General features: G+C 40.2%; 1 protein-coding gene across 2 annotated transcripts in view; it reads right to left on the bottom strand.

Moving 5' to 3' along the window:
* LOC128831018 (zona pellucida-binding protein 1-like) overlaps positions 1–12406 on the bottom strand; it is a 48461-nt gene that overhangs the window by 18725 nt on the left and 17330 nt on the right. For both annotated transcript variants that reach the window (XM_054017047.1, XM_054017048.1), the window contains exons 2-4: positions 6396–6575; positions 5870–5995; positions 2218–2361 (exon numbers count right to left, since the gene is read on the bottom strand). In XM_054017047.1, the coding sequence (XP_053873022.1) occupies positions 2218–2361; positions 5870–5995; positions 6396–6575 (450 nt within the window). The remainder of the gene's footprint in view (positions 1–2217; positions 2362–5869; positions 5996–6395; positions 6576–12406) is intronic.

Below are 12406 nucleotides of genomic sequence, written 5' to 3'. Positions count from 1 at the left end.
GCAGGGAGCAGGGGGACTGGCTGAAGGAGAAGCCTGCCCAGGATGCCTGCTGCCTACATAGGAACAGTTTAAGCTCAGCTGTTCACTCCCTGGTTCAACCCGCGGGATTAGGGGCCATTTCTGGCATCCTTGTTAATTTCACTCAGTTGTTGGGGCTGGAGGAGGAGGAGGAAGAGAAACCAATGTGACAGTGAGTTTTCCCCTTCCACTGGCTTTTATTAGCTTTGAGTTTAAACTGTTTTTTTGTGCAGCCAAAAGAGGTGAAAGTAAGCCAGTACTGAATGCTCCACTTATTTGCTGGTACGCTGTTGCACCTTTTTTTACCAGTACTCCTTACCAGCCTACTTTCACCTCTGGTCTTGATCCTGTGAAGTAGTGAGTGCCTCTTAAAAGGTGCTTAGCACCTTCAGCTCTCACTGACTGCAATGGGACTTGAGACACTCAGCACCTCGCACAAGGTGTTCAGCTAAGATGATTGTGTTCCCTCAGAGCTGTTGTATTAAATTTCCATTTGAAGGTAGTGCAAGTTTTCCTGCAATTAAATGCAAACATACAGAGGGACTGTTTGGAAAAAGGTTTATCCTGGCAGGTTTGTGAGCAATCATTCTGTATGTTTTGAAATAAAACTGGAATCCAAATGTACAAGTGAGTCATGGATCAAGATAGATAGTATGCATGGTTCTATTTCCTTCATATGTCCACCGGGTGGCAGTGCAGCATTAGTTTAGTTACCGCTTGAGCTGCTTTGAATTTGGAAGCAAAGAGATTTTATATTCCAACTTTTTTTCATTCTGTAAATACACACTAGGAAACACTCAACATCAGCATAATTTAGGATGTAATAATTTGATAGGTTAGCGTATCATTTAAAATACCAATCAATATTATGTACCTCCCTTGCAGTTTTGTCATCTTGGACATGAAACTTCAGATTTCAACCCAGAAGTCCCAATAGCTCATTACCTCCCTTGACAGATATGTTCCATAATAACAATAAAACTGTCAACACAAAGGGTCAAACTTGGAGGAGAGAGGGAAGAAGTGAGCTTTTACAGAAGCTGATCTGAGACTGTGGAATGCCCTTCTAGAAGAAGTGAGAATGATCATAGACCTCCTTGCCCTTGGAACAAAAGCACAAAACACACTTCTTTAGCCTTGCTTTCCTACAACAATAGCTAAGAAAAGACAAAAGGAGGAAGAGAAACTCACACACTTCTTAACAAATTCTAGAAACCTCCTGTAAGTAGGGAGAAATCTAGTGCATTTATTAGACTCTAAGGGCATCGCCATACTTTTCTAACCAGTTCAGTTTAATCATAATGAGTTCAGATATTTCAAATCAAGCAAATTTTGAATACAAATAAAATAATTGAGAATCCATCTCCAACTCTCTCGGAAGTTCCCCTCAAATTCTCTTGCTCTCCATGACACCAGTCTAATATCTCCCAACTTCTGCCCTGTGAACAATCACTCCTCCCATACATTTAATCAAGTCTCTGAGTTACTAACTGTGTCCTTCAGAGGCACCTGGCTCTGGGGATTTCAGGAGCCCTGGCAGTTACTCTATATCTCAATAGCATTACAATCCAATCTCACTCTGGTATCAACCTTTTATTCTCCAGCATGTATAATGTACCTCTTCAGCTCCAAAGTGCACACGATTTGAATTGCTCTGGAGCTTCACACGTCAGAACAAAATGATGCATTATGAGTAGGATGACCAGACAGCAAGTGTGAAAAATCGGGGCAGGGGGGGGGGGGGAGATAATAGGTAATAAGCCCAAAATATTGAGCCTGTCCCTATAACATCGGGACATCCGGTCACCCTAATTATGAGGTTCATGCAACCAAGAGGGAGTTTCCAGTGATGGATTTATTTGTGACAAGTTTGTTTTGCCAGTGTTGTAATGTCACTTCACAATTCCTTTTTTGGAATCATTTCCTTTTTAAGGTGTACTAGAAATAATTAGCCACATGTATACCATGTAAGCAGAGAAATAACTATCTCTGTACATAATTTTATGTTTTTTCTCTAAGCATTCTCTTTAAAGGGTACTTGCAAACAATTTAAATGTTTAGATACTTTTATGGCATTATGCTTCCAGATCATTTGAATATTCATGTATTTTAATAACAAACCTGAAATGAACGTTGGAAAAAAAAAACAGCATTTGAGTAAAAGCATTTCAGAAACAAAAGCAATAAAGCTTCACTTACCATAGACCATGAAACGGATTTCTGTTGTCACATATTTATTATTATGTACATAGATGACATTGCAGATGTAACTTCCAGAGTCACTTCCATGAATATTATAAATTTCCAGGCTACCGTCATCAGTTAAAACAAACCTTTGTGATTCTAGAAATAAAAATTTACAATAAAATATTTTAAAATTAATAATGATATAAAGTTACTAATGGTGTTACCATAGTTGAAGCCTCCTGTATGGTTGGATTCTTCCATAAATCCATACTACCGTTCTTCTCAGTAGCCACCTCTAATATATAGGGCACATAGGAAAGTAAAACAGTTATGCTTGCTCCGTGGGTTCCAGTGCATCACATTGACAATGGGTGAAAATGATCCAATCCCCACATTCCATTTTTCTCAAAACATAAATGATGTTAATAAATATCTAAGGAGGAAAGGATAAGCCAATGATGGGATATGTGAAAAAATTATTTGGAGAACTCTAAATATGATAGCATTTTTCTTTACATTGGGGTCTACTACACAGATTCCACTATTTAGTGAATACAAATCAATAAAATAATGAAATGAAAGTAGGCTATTATGTTAGATACAAAATAATAAATAATAATTATTATTCAGCTTTTAGGCTCAGGGTATGTCTATACAGCAGTCACAGCTTGCGTAGACATACCCAAGCTAGCTTCAGTTTAGCTAGCTTGTGTACTGGAGCGGTGAAACTGCAGTAGTGCACACTTCAACATGGGTGAGCCCTGTTGGGTGAACCCAGGGTTCCAGGCAGGCTTGTGCAGCCCTCACTGAAATGCCTGCTGCTAGTTAGATTAAAGCTATGTATGTATGTATGTCTACTTGAGCTGCAATCACTCCCTGTGATTGCAGTATAGACATATCCTTAGGGAGACTTCCATGGACTTCAGTGGGTTTTGGATCAGGCCCGTATTTCACTTTTCATCTGTAGATCTCAAAGTGCCTTACACAAAGGATGATATTATTCCCACTTTACCATGAACAGAAATTGAGGCACATACAGGGGAAGTGACTTGTCCAAAGACACACAGCAGGTCAGTGTTACAGCAGGGCATATAACCCAGATCTCCTGACTCTCAGTCCACAGCTCCTCCACTGGACTTCAGACAGCCTGGCAGAACTTACCGGATAAGTAAGCTCTTAACAGAAGAACTCTGAAGTCTCACAAGTCTAGTATAGCTTCAAGTATTGCAAAGTTTGTTTAAAACATTAAGAAGTTTTAGATAGTAGTGATTAAAAAGAAAATGAAAAAGCACTTCTCCTTCACACTGGGATTTTCCATGGGGAAGTGATAAGTACTCGAGGCCTTATTATACCGGAGGAATATATTGAACTTTTTTTAAAATTCCCATTGAAATTAATGACAGTGTTTATTTGGATAGGTTGTTATATGACCCTAATTTTGTATACCGATCATAATTACAAATTACAATTACCCCTCCACTCAGCATGAATAATTAGATTTCCTTAGATTTTCTTAAGATTGTACCTATGAACATCAAATGCTACAAATAGCAGAAATACAGGAAATACTAAATCAAAATCATTATTCCAATATACTCCTAGATTCAAACTCTGTACAGGTGTCTGTAGGCTTTATTGAAAAAGCTCATACCTACACTGCTGTTCCCTTATTGGCAAGCCTGAAGCTCCCAATATTGATGTCTTCTTATATTTGAAAATTCAGTTTAATCAGAACAGTGAGCCCAGTCAGGATGGATGGGGAAGAGGTTTTGGGAGCTCAATAAAAAAAATAAAGCCTTCCTTTTTATCTCGTCACATCTTCTGTTCATCATCTCATTTTGGTCCCTAGTTTGCTGCTCTCTTCTTTCCTTTCTTTTCCCATTTTTCCTGTTACCATCGTATTTCTCTCTGTTCTTTTCTTTTTTGATCTTTCTTTTTCTTTTTTTGCACTGTTTCTAGCACTTCCTCTTTCATATTTTATGTCTTTCTCCCACATTTAAAGCACCTTCTCTCCTTTACTTCCTCCCTCCAAATCAGACCAACATTCTAGACAGTTTCTGTAAGAACTCCTATATACAGAGCACTGCAAACACAAGGACACTATTTACAAACAGTCAACTTCCTTCTATGTCAAGCTGAACATTACTCCTGGGGGAATTCTGCGCTACTGCGTACATGCATAATTAATGAGCTGTGCATATTTTTAATTTGTTGTGCAGAAAGAAGCTTCTACTGAAATGTTGCTGCAGTTCTGCTTTTTTCCTACCAGAGGGCCCTGTGGCACTAGAATAAAGCAGCAGCTCCCGGCAGCTAGGGAAGAGAAAGAGCATGCCTTCTTTGCAGTACCTGTCAGGCCAGGTGAGGAGACAGGCCTATGGGAAGACAGACAATGTGGCGTGCTGGGGGGTCATCCAGGGGCTCGTAAGGACTAGTGGGGAGAACAGACTGGGGCAGGGGCTGAATGGGAGTGGAAGCACAGGGACATGGAGGGAGGGAGGTGCAGGGCCATATGATGACTGGGGAAGGAGTACAGAGCTACATAGAGACAGAGCAGGCAGGATGGGGGCACAGAGACACATTGGGACAGGGGGAGGGGATGCAGGATCACATGGCAATGGGGGGAGTGGGTGTCTGAGTGGGAGTGGGGGGACACACGTGGACAAGGGGTGCAAGGACACATGGGGTCGCAGGAACACATGGGGACAGAGGCAGATGTGCCTGACTGAATAGGAGAGGCTAGGGGTCAGCCAGGTCTGCATGGGGGAAGCTCCCTAACAATCCCTCCCTGCCTCCCAAAAAAGCCTGTTCCATAATTTTCCCACCCATTCCCAACAACCCTCCAAGTTTCCAGCAATTTATTTCCCTCTCCCTCAGCTCCTCCATTACCCCTGATTCCCCCAAGCCTTTGCACTACTTCTGAGGGGTGTGTGAAATATGGTTCAGTATTGTAGTTCAAATGAATTATTACTCAGAGTGCTGTACTAATATGCCTACTAAGGAAACTATTTGTCAAAAAGCATTTCCTGAATCTTTTTTGTTGTCTGTATTGTTACAGACATATTTGCTGACAGGTATTTTGAAATAAATGACCAAATATAATTGAAACTGGTGTGATTATATTGTGTTTTGACAAATAAAATATGCCGCATTTTGCAGAATTTTAAAATATTGTGCACTAAATTTTTAATTTTTTGGCACCGAATTCCACAAGGAGTAAAACATGGAGCCTAACTGCAATGGGAAGATGACCAGAATCATATGGTTTTAAGCAGTTTCTCTTTTCAGCTAGTTATGTACCCATAACTTTAGAGGGCTGTTTTGTCTGTGTTGTTGGCAGCAGCTCAAACTGTACAATCTAAAATAGATGTGGATCCACATTTGCCCCATACATGAATATTTCCTTAAAATAAAACTTTTTCTTCTTTTTATACCACTAATTTCAAACTTACAATTTTACCAAATATACCCTTCAAACTGTTTATATTGCTTTCTACTTATATTACTCCTGATTGGTTATTTTTCCTCAGAATCCATTTATGATTCCTATCAAATGCAATACATTTATCCAAACTACTCTTGTTTGCATATTCTATTACAGTTTGACTCAGTGCAAAAGTAAAATTAGAAGGTGTAAATTGGCTGCAAATATTAAAAATATAATTACCTTTGGTTATCAATCCTATGGGACCAATCCACTGATATTTTGGATCAACGATTCTCTGCTTTAACAGCTTTTGAGTCAAACACTTAAGAATTAAGTCTTTGGAATTAATGAGAACATACACTGGAACTAAAACAGAAAAAATGTTAGAATATAATTAGACACAAGAGTAGACAGACTGACATCAAAATGAATATAGACAAGGATTGGTCCTGTAGCCGAGTGGCAAAGGAATCACTACTTCATAGAGGCTCTGAGTGTGAAATACTGACCCCACTGAAGACAATGCCAAAATTTCCATTCTTGTTTTGTGTAGGCACAAAAAGAGTTTTGGTTTCTAATGCTGTCCGTCCAGCCTGTTTGAGAGAGGTGAATCTAGGACTAGAATTATCACCCAGTGTTAGGGAATAAGCAATGCGAGGGGAAGAGATCAAAACAAAAACACCCTAGATCAACAATTTCTATGAAGTGTTGGAACACTGATTAGTATAAATGAATAATCAGGTTTCTCCCAGTATTATTGGCTTACCAGTTGATCCTTCTATTCCAAGTATTTGATCAGAAATTTGTGGAGCATCTGGAATAGATGCGACTCCACCAGTTTCAAAAAAGGCCACTGAGTCATGAATTCTATCTATATTTTCTCGCTTCAAGCGTGCAGCTCCTTTCTTTATAAGATGAGTCTTATCCAAAAAGCAAGGACTTCCAGCTAGATCAATAGAAAGAAAAAAAAACAATATTACAAAATATAAATAAAAATGTAAACAATTACAAATAAAGTAAAGGCAGTTGTGCTCTAAAATACCTAGGGAGCTGTAATACTGAAATAGCATAATTTTGCATTTGTACTCTACTGTATGTTACATAAGATGAAGTGTCATGTTTTTATATTTTTAATTGCTTTCTAGTACTCTGAAACAAAAATTCAGTCCACCTTGGAGCTTGAAGCAGGGAGGTAAGCTAGCAGCATTAGAAAATGGATATGTCACTTACTCTTTGTAGGGCTAAAATAGGAAGTGAAACTATGGTAGTAAATGTTATTGGGTTATATATAAATATATGAAAAGTTGCCCATCTCTGATCAGAATGTGTATGTGAATGAAGCTTGGAGTATGTGATAACTTTGGTTCTTTAGGTACAAGAGACTGAACAAAAGGGACTCTCAGGGCCAAATTTCAAAAAGGGAGCATTTAAAAATGTTTTCTCTGCTAAAGTTAATTTTTTTAGAAAAAAAAAATATAGGAAATGCAATATTAGAGAAAAATGCAAACAGAAAGAGTTAGAATGTAAAATATGGAGACTAAATTCAATCATTTATATGTGTGCAATCCAGGGATTACTATCCTACATTTAGTGCAAATACACCCTCAGCTCTGGAGTCACTCCTAACTGAACAGAATTGTTTATTAGAGAAGCAATATATACCCTTCTTAAGTTTTATACCCTATAATGGCACTAGAGTTCAATTCTGCCAATGAACAACACTCTTTTATTTAGCTGGTACTAATCCTTGCTAACCATAGTAGAGCTATTATATGGTCTCAGTAAAAATCAATTCAGCCTCACTTCTTATTTGTATGAAAAGCTCAATCTACTACACTGGTACAACTGAAAAATCTATTACCATGAATTAATTCTTCTACAGTACTTTGAATATGTAGTATAGTGGCCCTTTAAAAAGTTTGCCAGTTTTCTTAGATAATTAACAAAAAACATTCAGTATTCAAGATATTTCTTAGAATAAGTATTGAGAAGTCGAAGGGAATACTGAAGATACTGAGATAAGCTAGATAGATAATGACGGTTACCCTAGTCCTTAAGGACCAGAATTGTGAGCTCAAGCCTTTGCAAAGACAAAGCCATGCTGGGAAGGAGGAGGAGGAGGCACTCTCCTGAAGAGGCAATGCTTGGAGGCATTAGACCTGTGTAAATTACAGTGGACTCATTTCTTGACCGTGTCTAACGTATTCTTGGTGTCGTTGTGCCAGGATGTGGGGAGACAAAGGTGGCTCTCAGCTACTTTTCTACCTCCACTGATCCTCATGTTTGTAATTTCTTTGTATTTAGTACTTTCTGTGAATTTCATTAATATGCCATTTCTCCTATATCTCTTGTTGACTTCAATGGGAGTAGACTTGGGCCCTTAATGAAGCTTTAGAGATTTTTTCCCTAATTCAGTATGTTGCTTTTTATCATTAACCTTCATTTATAGATTTTCAGTCATTTTTAATCCATACAACATTGATTGTATCCTCATTGGTTTGAATTAATATTGAGTATAAGATTTCTTAAGACTCTCTGCCAGGAGATGTTCTTAGAACACCTGATACATTTATAAAAAACATTCTTAAGTTGCTGAACACCTTTGCGCTGTGGTAACTTACTCTGTTTCTTATCCTTCCCATATTCATATTTAGTTATCTTTCTTCTTTTCTAAATACAGCACAAGTTTGTTTTTTAACCTCACATTTTTGAGTACCCTCAAAGTCACTGTGGCCATTTCTTATTTGTTGTGCAATTTTTCACAGTTATTGTGTTTTGCCTAATAGCATCACAAATTGCCTAGCCTTCTTCCACATTGTTGGGTTTTCATACTTCATCTTATCACACCTAAAAGGAGACCAAATAATACAAGTCCAGGAATTTATCAAATGTGCTCTCTTATGCAATTAGTGCTCTGTAGCAGATGCTTATCATCATTTTCTTTCATTTTTCATTCTTTAGCCAATGTATTTCACCATCAATATCTTCATTGTCTAATTGTAGTTTGATGTAGTACTGTAATCATATTTAAGATATTAAAATTTCAGAGAAAAATAGAATGCATTAGCTGGACAATGTGAAACATTTCAACCTCCAAGACATAACTGTGTGGCAGGCATAAGAAAGGCAGGTAGTTGAACTATGGGGACTACATACTAAAGAATATAGCATTGAAAACCATATAGTCTTATCTGCCAGCACCACCTGGCACTGGGGTTATAAACAGTATATCTGAGCCAACATCTGGCACGAAAAGGAAAAGTAGTCATCATGATCCATATTAGTAATGATAAAGAATGTGCAGAATGCTGAGTCTAGAATGTATATCCTTCTAAAATATAGTTATAAAGTAAATTTTTGTGTCACTTTTCAGAGGGGTGCTCTGGAAAATACAATTCCATATAAATACACATTACAAATCTGGAAAAAAGGAGCAGATCACCTAGGCTGACTAAAAATTAGCCAGGTAATCAGCTGTGTAAATCAGCTACAGTACTTAAAGCAATTAAATGTTTACAGTTACTTAAGAGATCAAAGAAATTCTAACGTTTCAGCTCCTCTTGATTTCATCAAGTCAATATTTCAGCACTTAAAAGTTCAATTCTAGGAACAGCAGCATGTTAAACAATTACACTACCATCCAGTCTGTGCATGAGGAACCTTTGAAGTTATGTTGGGTCCTTTTGAATTAAATAAGAGACTGATGACTTAATAATGCAATAGCCTAATACAGTTAAACACACTAACATCCACAATACTGAACAAGTTATATACATGACCTAAACTAAATGTAGTTTTAAAATAGCTTTCTGGTTACATGAATTGATTCCTGACAGAGCAGTTTCCCATGCAACCAGATGCTCCAGTTCCTTACAATAGAGAAGAGTGTGCATTCACAGTTAAAAAAATATCTTAATATTTTAGATGTTATATTAAGTTAATAAGAAACTGAAAAAACTTGGACTTTCAAACATCCTGGCAATTCCAGTTATAAAAATGTTGTATATATCAGTGAGAATTTATATGAAGAGGAAATAATCCACGGAATTTGTGCCTTGGAGAAGTTTTTAACCTAAATTGGTGGAATATAAATTTACAGGGTTTTTCATGCAGGTCCCCACATCTGTACCCCAGAGTTCAGAGTGGGGAGGGAACCCTGACATGGTGGCAGCATGGTGGGATCATTTTGAACCAGAAGCACAAACCTCAGGATTTTAAAAACATTTTTTCTTTAAGGCTGACTTAAAAAAAAAAACCTCCCTGGTTTTTCAAAGGGCACTTTTTTTTTTTTTAAGCTGAGAGCAGCTGGAGATTTTTTTTTCCCCTCTCTGCCTCAGGGCAGAGTAGCTAAGTCCTGCAAGGGAATTCACAAGCTGTTTTGTTTTCTTTCTAAACTCTCGGGTTAGGCTAGGATGACAAGCGCAGAAAGGCTAGGGTGACAGAAAGTGATGTCCAGAAAAAACTGAAATTAGCCAGATTTGAAGCTGAGGAAAGAAAGAAGGAACATGACAGCTAGAACTGAGACGGATGGAGATTGATGCACAAGTGGCCAGAGACAAAGCTGCCAGGGAGGAGAGGGTAAGGGAGAGGCAGCATTCTGAGGAGGAGAGGGAAAGAGAGAGGCAGCATGAACTGGAGGTGATGGAGTGGAAACGATGGAACCCTTCAGCAGCTGGCTCCACTTCCCCAAAAATTAACAAATGGGAGCAACTATGTCCGCAGTATGATGAATCCAGTGACATTGCTGAATATTTCATCACCTTTGAGAAATTTCTGTGCACCCTCCATGCAATTCCTGACGATCACAAGATGACCACTTTGGTAGCAAAATTGACTGGAAGAGCTCTGGACATATTCAACAAGATGCCTATTGAGGATGCTTCTGACTATGGTTAATTTAAGGATTTGGTTTTGAAACAATTTCAAATTACACCTGAAACTTACAGAGTAAAATTTAGAGCCCTTAAGAGAGGGGCTGGACTAAGTAACGAAGCTTATGTAAACCAGATGAAGGATCTGTTAGGCCTTGGCTACACTGGCGCTGTGCAGCACTGCAACTTGCTGCGCTCAGGGGTGTGAAAACGTCCCCCCCCAGCGCAGCGAGTGCAGCGCTGTAAAGCGTCAGTGTAATCAGCGCCTGCAGTGCTGCACGCTCGCTCGCAGCGCTGCAAGCTACTCCCCTCGGAGAGGTGGAGTACATACAGCGCTGAGAGAGCTCTCTCGCAGTGCTGGTGGCGCGACTACATTTGCGCTTCACAGCGCTGCCGCGGCAGCGCTGTGAATTCCCAAGTGTAGCCAAGGCCTTAGATAAATGGGTCAAAGGCAGGGCTGTAACTAGCTTTGAAGGAATGTGTGACTTGGTTGTCCAGGAGCAGTTCCTGACCAATGATGATGTAAAACAGTGTTTATGGGATAAGAAAACGGACTCAGCAGAAAGTCTTGCTTCTTATGCTGATCAATACGAACAGTCCCAGACAGTCAGAGAGGTGGGGCAAATCAGAACAAAATGGGTGCAGGTAGCACAGAGGAACAACCCTGGTCGCAGTTTGGGCGGATACCAGGAGGACACCCCGAGACCTCACCATACCACTGGGGCCAGCCCAAGGTCCCAACTACATCCCAAGGAAAACCCCAGACACCTTATAGTCCCACCACACCATTCTCCAGCAACCCACCTTGCCCCAGTGACCAGTCAGCTGAATGATGTTTTAAATGTAACAAGCTGGGGCATGTAAAGGTGAACTGCCCCACCTACCCCAACTGATTACAGTTCATTGCACTGGGGTCACACCAAAGGTCCTCAGGCCCAGATGCCTCCCAGACACCCTCAGAGCAAAGGGAAACCGTGAGTGTGGGCGGGAAGATTATTGCGTGGATGGACACTGAAGCACAGGTGTCAGCTATCCACCAATCCTTAGTGGACCCCAAATTCATCAACCCAGAGGCCCAAGTGATGATTCAACCCTTCAAGTCAAACTCTTTTGACTTACCTACAGCCAAGTTGCTTGTCCAGTACAAGGGCTGGTCAGGAATGTGGACTTTTGCCATCTATGATGATTATTCCATTCCCATGCTGCTGGGGGAAGACTGGGCCAACCATGTGAAGCTAGCCAAGAGGGTGGGAATGGTCACCCGCAGCCAGGGTAAACAAGCTTTCACACCTAGCTCTGTTCCTGAGGCTTCTACAAGGGCCCAGTCTGTGTAACCAGAGACCCAGACTGAGGTGGTGGAACCGGACCCCCTGCCAACATCTGCAACAGCAGTAGTGGATCCAGTCACAGAGACCCAGCCAGAGCCAGGCCCAGAACCAGAACTGGCAGAGCAACCAGCACCAGAACCATTGCGAGCACTGAATCCAGTGCTTGCAACCCCGTCTACAACTCCAACGCAAGAGGGCACCACCATGCCTACACTGGCAGCAGCTAAACCTGCGCAAGAGGCTCAGCCGAAGCCTGAAACACGACCTAGTGCACCAGTGGAGAGTGGTTCACAGTCAAGGGAAACAGCCCCATCACCTACATCACTTCCAGAGAGATCAAGCCCAAGTCCACAATCCAGTGATGAATTAATGTCTCCAGCATCAAAAGAATAGTTCCAGGCCAAGCAGGAAGCAGATGATAGCCTCCAGGGAGCTTAGACGGCAGCATGGGGCAACCCACCGCCTCTCAGCTCTTCAAATCAATCCTGGTATGTTGTAGAAAGAGGATTTTTATACAAGGAAACTCTTTCTGGTGGGCACCAGGAGGACTGGCATCCTCAAAGACAGTTGGTAGTTCC

This window comes from Malaclemys terrapin, chromosome 2 (assembly GCF_027887155.1).
Source record: "Malaclemys terrapin pileata isolate rMalTer1 chromosome 2, rMalTer1.hap1, whole genome shotgun sequence".
Taxonomy (NCBI): Eukaryota; Metazoa; Chordata; order Testudines; family Emydidae; genus Malaclemys; species Malaclemys terrapin.
Note: the sequence above shows the minus strand (reverse complement) of the source record. Positions and strands in the feature narration are given on the sequence as shown.